This window comes from Limulus polyphemus, unplaced genomic scaffold, assembly GCF_000517525.1.
Source record: "Limulus polyphemus unplaced genomic scaffold, Limulus_polyphemus-2.1.2 Scaffold543, whole genome shotgun sequence".
Lineage (NCBI taxonomy): Eukaryota > Metazoa > Arthropoda > Merostomata > Xiphosura > Limulidae > Limulus > Limulus polyphemus.
Genome location: NW_013666153.1, coordinates 380,814 through 389,387, shown reverse-complemented (window position 1 = coordinate 389,387; position 8,574 = coordinate 380,814). Strand labels below are relative to the sequence as shown.

General features: G+C 30.1%; 1 protein-coding gene across 2 annotated transcripts in view; it reads left to right on the top strand.

Annotated features, from left to right (window-relative positions):
* Positions 1–8,574, top strand: part of LOC106458997 (histone-lysine N-methyltransferase SETDB1-like) — a 176,024-nt gene that overhangs the window by 111,169 nt on the left and 56,281 nt on the right. For both annotated transcript variants that reach the window (XM_013918562.2, XM_022385368.1), the window contains one exon: positions 4,710–4,918. In XM_013918562.2, the coding sequence (XP_013774016.2) occupies positions 4,710–4,918 (209 nt within the window). The remainder of the gene's footprint in view (positions 1–4,709; positions 4,919–8,574) is intronic.

Here is an 8,574-nt window from a genome sequence, read left to right as displayed (position 1 = left end):
GGATAAGCAAATGCAGTTTCATGTTACAATTTGAAGTCATTCTAGAAAGAAAAAAAGGATAACTTAGATTTGTTTCAATTTTTTTTTTGGTGGTGCGAGTTTTGTCAAATTGACTGAAACTGGAAAGAGATAGAGTAGAGAAAATAACCATAAAATATAAAGTTTTACTGAGAACAAACACTTGAAATGTATTTAGGAGGTTTTAGGGATTAGGCAAAGGATATTTTGAGATTTTTCAGATAAAGAAAAGTATTTTTAATCTTAACATGAAAAGTACTTTTCATACAGACTATTCAAAACAAATGCTCAATATATTGATGGATAAATCTTTATTTTAGTTTATTAAAAATACTTCACAAAAAATATGTTTTTTGTATCTGAAAGACTTGTAATGTTTACTGAAAGACTGCCAAATTTTGTGAAGATATACCCATTATATTGAAAGTCAGAATTAAAAAAAAATCTATATAGACTTTAAATGAGTAAAAAAAAGATCTCGTGATAGGTCAAATTGATCAAGTCCATGTTGAGAGAGTTAATTAAACCTTGAATGTAACAAAGTAAAATCTTGTGGCATGCACAGTGTGGGGGTGCCTGTAATTATAGGGCTCATAGTGATAATATGAAATCTGGCCTTTATGGCAGTGAAGACACCAACACATCTTGAGTTGTAAAGTGTAGTACAACTGTGTATAAGTCTGACCTCTATTGTCTGTATTTTATTTATTCTTCCTCAAGCAAATCTTTTGAAACCCTCTGTGTTGTAAATATGATACTTATTTGTTCAGGGGCTGATCTGGGCAATTATTTTACTTTTGTTGGTGACAAAATTTAACATTTGATAATTCTTTTGTACTAACATTTGATGCCAGTAAAATATGTACATGGTATCTATTTACTGAACAGGTAAAAATTACAGATAGTTTACTTAATCTGCTTACCTATGTTTTGTAAATGTCTGTTTAACAGATAATAAAAGAGTTAAGATTGTGAAATACTTAACAATATGATATCAGCTTGTTTACAGTACAGTGGTTGCAACAAAAATTATCTTAAGGTAATAAAACTGCGAGAAAATGTTTATGATATGGTTGTGCACGAAGTCGTGGCTGATCCAATAAATTTGGTAGGTATTTGGATGTTAGTTATCCTTCCAGGATGGTTGGAATTTAGTGGTATAGGTGTCAAAAGTGCACATATGCTTATGAACATTTATATTTATTTTTACTGTTTACTCATGAATGCTTAATTTTTAGTTATTTTTCTTAAAACATAGAACAGTAATTAAAAGATATATAGAAAAACAATGATTTCTAGTACATGCATTACAAAATTGGTTTTTACTCGTATGTTGTTCTTGCTAAGTCTCACCATAATCCTTGTTTATTATCACAAATGGAGGGTGAAGACAAATCAGTTTATGTAGATTTCAAGAATACATTTTAGAAAATCAAAAAATTATCAAATTTTTATAGTGATACCCATGAAACCACTGTAATTTATCTTTCTAACTAAGCTATATGTGTGTAAAAAAAATTAATTTCTGTTCAACAAACTTCAACATTTTCAGTGAAATTACAAGTTTCCCTTTCAAGCCAATTACAAATGACTGTCAGGTTTACCAAGCTTGGGATGTGCTCTTTCTGTAGGTGTGAGTAGACAAGAGGTTTCAAAAGAAATGTAGTAGTGGGTGAAGCTATCCTGGTAGATTTTCAAAATATATTGATATTTAAGCAAATTAAAAAGATGGAAGGTTCTTATTTTATATTGTAGCATGTAAATATCTGAAATTTGAGTTTCTAATTTGTTAACCACTATAGATATTGAATGGTAGGCATAATATAAACTGAGCAAGAAGACATGTCACATGATGCACAAAAAAAAGCATATTTAGCATTTTGTTGAATTAAGAAATTAAAACATATATTAAAATTTGAATTATAAACTATGTTGTGAGTCAATTTTATTGGTTCACAGCATAGTTTATAATAAAATTTGCAACGACAATAAAGTTTTTTTAAGTATATTTAAAAAAATAACTTAGTGTCATGGCATGCTCACTTTGACCTTTCTTTAGCAAGAGTGTTAAGATGAAATATTGTTATCCTTAACATGGAAATTGCCTTGCATCAGATTAACTCATTAAATGGTTTGGAAATTCACAGACAAATTTTTAGTATAAATACTTTATTAAAAGCTCGTATTTTATTGTTTACACTGGACTTGTAATGTTTACTAAAAACATGCCACGTGAAAATACACTTTGCAAATTCAGAGTTTTTGTATGTGAAGCATCATGATTTTCAAGCTTGTTTAAAATAACCAATTTGTTTTTAAAGGATTAAGTTTGTATATTGCTTCACACATGTTTGAGCATAAAATCAACAAACAAACAATACATTTGCTAACATTTGAAGAATTTAGAAATTCAAAATGAGAACATGAGGGTGAACTAGGTGATTTGAGTTACCAGATTCGAATCATAAGTTCCAGGTCAGACACGTAAATAGCAATGTATTTTTGTTATAAATTGACCTAAAACAGTTTCAATGATTATGAGTTATTGTAACACCCCATTTCTTCAGGAAACTGTTTCAGTAAAAAAAAAGAAAAAAGATCAAATAAGAAACCTGTACAAAAGCTTCAAATTATAGAAAATGTACGTATCATTTCTGTCAAACTTGTCAGTGGAGAATTGAAAGACAACTTCCTATGGCAAGCTAAGTTACTACATTTCTTATACTTGAATAGTAGTAGTAAGCCTCAGTTGGTGAAAGAAACAGGAAGCTGCTTATGGTTTTTATGTGCATTATTTAGAATAGCTTTTATCAGTTTCACTGTTAAAAAGTTGGCATGGTGGTTAATACCAGTGAGGACTTGCCACATATGATTGTTCAAATGAGACTGGCCAATCATACAAAATCCACTAATATTATGTAATTTATTAAAAGTGTGTTTAGTAGCACAGGTATATTGTTCATAATATATATATATATCATATAATAGTCTTACATATATGCTTACACTCGCTTGAACATAAAAAGCAGAACTTCTTGTAAACTTTCTTGTTGGTGAAAATAAAAAAAAGTGTTGATGATTTTGGTTGTTGGGGAATAATTCCGAATTTTAAAGCAATGTGTAATATAACTCACTCACAGAAGTAAGATATTCTTAATTTATTGAATCTTTATTATTGCAAAAACTGTAAATTGTCTGAAGATACCTTTTGTTATGAATATAATACAAATCACAAAACCACAGTTTAAGTAAACACAAGTACAATAATAATGTTAATGTGCTGAACTTTGTAATAAACCTCATTCATTGTAATGGTAAATTATGTACAAAACATCTTTGTATTATTAAAATAATCACAGCACTAATTGCAATATTTTGTTGAGCACAATATCGTTTAATACCAAGCATTTACACAAGGACCAGTGGCATAATCCCCAGATGACTCCAGTGCATTTATGAGAAGCATACATCAACCAATTTGCTCATACATAAGGGGTGTGAAACTTGGATTAAAATTTAATGATGAACCAGGTGTAAGGTGGGGTGTCCTCACCTGATGGCCAGATGTGTAGAACCAGGCTTATATAAAAATCAGTAGTACTGAAGTGAAGGCAGGAGCAGTTAAGTTCTCCAGAGTTTTTAATGCTATAATAAAATATACAAATACAATGAACAATGATTGGTTTGTATACTTACTTTTTAAAATATCTTTTCATTTATGTATTTAAGTTAGGTAGGGATATATTTATGCCAATTTTGTTTACTTGAATGTTTTTATTAGTGTATTATTTTTTAAATTTATAATATGAAAACTACCACTTCTAGAGTTTAATTTTGGCTGTTGAAATTTAAGAAATATATAAATTTATTTTAAGCTCTTCAGTCGTCAAAGCTCAAAACATTTTATACATGTGCAATTTTTAATATGATAAGTTAACCATATCTAAAAGTAGTTTTGTTTCTACAAAACTTAATATGGTTTTGAGTAAGCTTCACAGTTTTCAAATTTTGAAAATCTAACGCATACTCACAACTAGATAAAATTTATCCCATATACCAACTAAGAATAAATGCTTTTTAAATAATGGATGTGACATGTAGTTATCCATTTTAGTGTAATAAATGGTGTGTGTTTATTTATATGTATATATATTAAATATACTAAAGATAGAGAACATAAAGTGTTTTTTTATATGAATTATGTTAAGTCCTCCACATCATCAAATAATAAAAATGTGAATATACATACTTAATTATTTATAGAGAATATTCTTTTTTTGTTACAGGAAAAAGGAATCCACTTATGTGTGTACTCCATTTTATTTTGAAATGTCATAATCACCAAATTAGCTCTTATATTTTGTTGTAAAATAATAAGAAATAGCATGCCATCTTTGGTTGACTATTATATTTACTTTTCATTCCAGCTATGCCTTTGTATGTTAAACACTAGGGTTCATTACATCACAAGTGACTCATGTTCCAGATTTTTTATTTTATAATACATAGACTGTCATATTCTTTTTTTTTATCTATAAACAGATTATGCACTTTCATGTATGTAGTTTTAGCATAAGCTAGCTTAAAGTAGTTCATTATGTTTTTAGAGAACTAACTGTAGGAATGTGGTATCTGTTTCAACAGCAAACTTTTTAGGCTATAGTTAGTAAGAATATTTTTAACCATTTCAGAAGTCGTAGAAAACTAGAAAGGCAAGAGTCTGTGAAATCTGAAAGTAGTAACAGTAGTCAGAAAGAAGTTTCAAGAGAAGAACAACATCAGAAGTCTGACAAACAAACAGTTGAATGGTTAATAAAAAACATTCCTTCACCAGATAGATCTGAAGATTCTAGTTCTCAGCTTTCCTTCTCTTCAAAGCAAGAAAAGAAAAAACAAAAGGGTAAATCATGAAGTAACAATAAAAGATAGTTTAAAGGTGAATCAGTAGGCTAGGAAAGGGGGAAAATTTCTTTTACTTAAATGCTTGAAGTGTTTTTAAACTTTGAATTATATTTTCAAATATTTTTTCAATGAACAAATTGAGGTAGTGCTGCTAAGTGATTCTGTAGTACAGCACATAGATAGGATATAGACTGTGTGGTAAATATGGAGAAAAGATTTAGATTATGCTATTCAGGGCCAGGAGTAGAGGATATAACTGACAGAGCATGTGATACAGTAATGGGTGCTAGCAGTGATGCAGTCTTTGTATTGTATAGGAAAGGGTAGGTTAGAGGAGCTAATTCTAGAAAATACTGATAAAGGAATTCAAAGAAAAGGGCCATAACAACTATATTCTGTCAGGGATACTGTTAAGACTTAATTGTGGGAATGAGATAAATAGGTCTGAATGCTAGGTTTAGGGGCAAGCAGGTTGGCTGGATGGATTTGTGGAATCAGTTCAATGGAAAGAGGGAAATTTTTGGAATGGATGGCTTACATTTAAATAAGGTAGAAACTGGCTTGTTTTCAAGGGTTATTGGTTCAATTGTAAGGGCATTTTTAAAGTAGGACTAGACTGTGTTGAGGACAGGAATAATGAAGAGAAATAACAGTTTCTGAGCACACCTAGTTTTATAACAAGCTTATTAGATATAATAATCTAAGTTACTGTCAAGCTACTTAACTTAGAGAACTGGTTGGAACAAAGGATTTTGATGTAACGGAAATAACAGAAACTTGGTTAAATGTAGACAATTCTGATGGTTGGAATTTCTTTGAAATACAGGTTTATAGGTTGTTTAATAGTGATAGATTACTAAAAAAAATTGGAAAGAAGTGGCTTTTTGTTGCATCCTGTTCAAGTTAAGGATATCAAAGCTAATAACAATGAGGTTGAATCTGTTTAGGTTTCTATTAGTAGTTATGAGGGGGAAAGGCTTTTAATGGGAATTTGTTAGACCACCAGATGAAATTGATGAGAAACTTTATAGTGAGATAAAGAATTCAACTGTTAATGATATTATAACTATGGGAAATTTTAATTTCAGGCATACTTATAATGAAATCTTGTAGTCAAATCATAAGGGAGACAGGTTTTTAGAAACTACAGGATGGTTTTTGCACCAGTTGGTTAGAGCACTTACAATACTGTTTTAGATGTATTGTTAACTTTTAATATAGAAATGGTTGATAGAGTGGAGGTTGGGGAACATCTGGATTAAAGTGGTCATTACTCAATTAGATTTGATGTTTTACTGCATGTGGAGCAAAAAAAATAAATAAGATTTTGGTTTTAAATTCCCAAATAGCAAATTTTGAAGGGATGAGACAAGAATTTTTCTACAGTAGATTGGGCATCTCAGTTGATGGGAGATACTGATCAAATGTGGAAAAATATTAAAAGTAAATTCTTAAATATTCAAGATAGGCATATTCTTTATAGACAAAATAGGGTGGCTGCAAGTTGGCTCACAAAGAGTTAGAGGAAAAAATAAAGAAAAGCATTATAAATCTAAGAAGTTTAAATTGGCTGCAGTGATGGGAGATTTGGAGGATTCTAAAAGATCAAGAGAGTTTGGTAAAATAGTAAATGGAAAAAAACGTTGGCTGAAAATACTTCCTGACACCAGTGGTACTGCTTGTGTTGGTACTTCTGCTTCCAGCTTCCCTTTTCAACCTCATGTAAGTGTAGTTTTTGCATACAGGAAACTTCTAGAGACTGCGTATCTGCTTACTTTGGATGGACAGCTTCTGTTGGCATTCAAAACTCTAATTCAAGTGCATAAACAAAATGGGGTACAACCAGGGGTGCATTTAGGGAATGTGGAGCCCTGGGCCGGATGGGATTGTGGGGCGGCAGTAAAAAATGTAAATGAAATACTGGATATATTCATAGACTAATCTTTATTAAAAACACTTCACTAAAAAATTGATTTTTTGTATGTAAAAGACTTGTGATGTTCATTGAAAGTCTGCCAAATTTTGTGAAGATATCAGGGGTGTAAAAAGTACTAAATATGTTACACAAGTTCAAGTAAAAGTACTTTGTCAAAAAGTTACTCAAGTACAAGTAAAACATCCTAAAATTTATTTAAGTTAAGAGTAAAAAGTATCTACTGAATAAGTACTCAACTCAAGTAACAAAAGTAAAAAGTACACTCATCTGCAGTTCTCTCAAACACAAAATGTGCAGGCCATGAGGTCTAGAAACAAAACCCTGTATGGAAAAGATTTACTAAACTACGTAAATTACCAGTGAATTGTACTGATATAAGATTTGTCATTCTTTTTGTTATCTAGAACACATTTGTTGTATATTATTGATTACTATGGTATTCACAAATACACTTAGGGTTTCAGGCAATTGTGCATGAACTTATTACAACAGTAATGCCAAAAGTGAATATTGTACAAATCTTATTGTTTCAGAATAAACTATATGAGGAATTAAAAAGATAAATATATGAATTCAACCAACTATATTATATACAAAATTTCTTATTCAATTTGAGAAACAACTGATTTTCAAAGTTGACAAAGTCAAACATTTCATGCAAAGCATTGAAAATCTGCCCAGCACAACGCTTGCAGGCATCAGAGGCAGGGAGTGGCATGTTCAAATGTGTGGCTATATCAGGTAGGCTGGGGAAAAACTTGAAAATCTCCATGCCATTAATTCTTTCGACACAGGATCGGTCAATTTGACTGAGTCATGTGACCTTCTGTACATTTAAAGTTGACATAAATTTAATACTTATAACTCTATATATATATTGGGTATATCTTCACGAAATTTGGTAGTCTTTCAATTAATATTACAAGTCTTTCACATACAAAAAGTCATATTTCTTAGTAAAGTACTTTTTAATAAAATAAAATAAAGTTTTGTCCATGAATATATTGAGTATTTGTTTTGAATAATCCGTGTGCAAAGTAATTTTCATGTTAAAATTAAAAATATTTTTGGCATGTCAAAAAAATCTCAGATTTCCTTTGTATAATCTCTAAAACCTCCTAAATGCATTTCAAACGTTTTTTTCCCACTAAATCCTTATAGTTTATATGTTATTTTCTCTACCCTATCTCAAAACGAGATTGGTCAATTCAAACGACCTCATAACCACCAAAAAAAAATTGAAATAAACTTAAATTAACCTTCTTTTCTTTCTAGTATGACTTCAAATTGTAAAATGAAATCACATTCGTTTATCATAAGTAGCTCAAAGTTCATAAAATTATGCAACTATTTATAATCAAATTTTATTGTTTTATTGCCCTTTGAACCATGTCTAACTGCTATCCGCGCCATTATAAGTTGTAAATCACCTGGGGGAACATGCACCTCACATTACGCTATCGAATTACATTACCCACAAGCTGCTCGAGTGCGTGCTTTGTGAAAAATTTTAATTATATTATTGTTATTACTTATTTAATCTATTCTAGTCTTAAATAACTTAAAAAGATCTGTACTTTTAATTTTAGTTTTATAATAATAAATAAAGAATAAATATGAAAAACAAGAAATAAAGTACTTACCTAATTCTCCTTTTTTCTTGCCCTCAATTGTTGATGAGAGTTAAGCATGATTTTGTTTTAGTGATTATAGTAAAG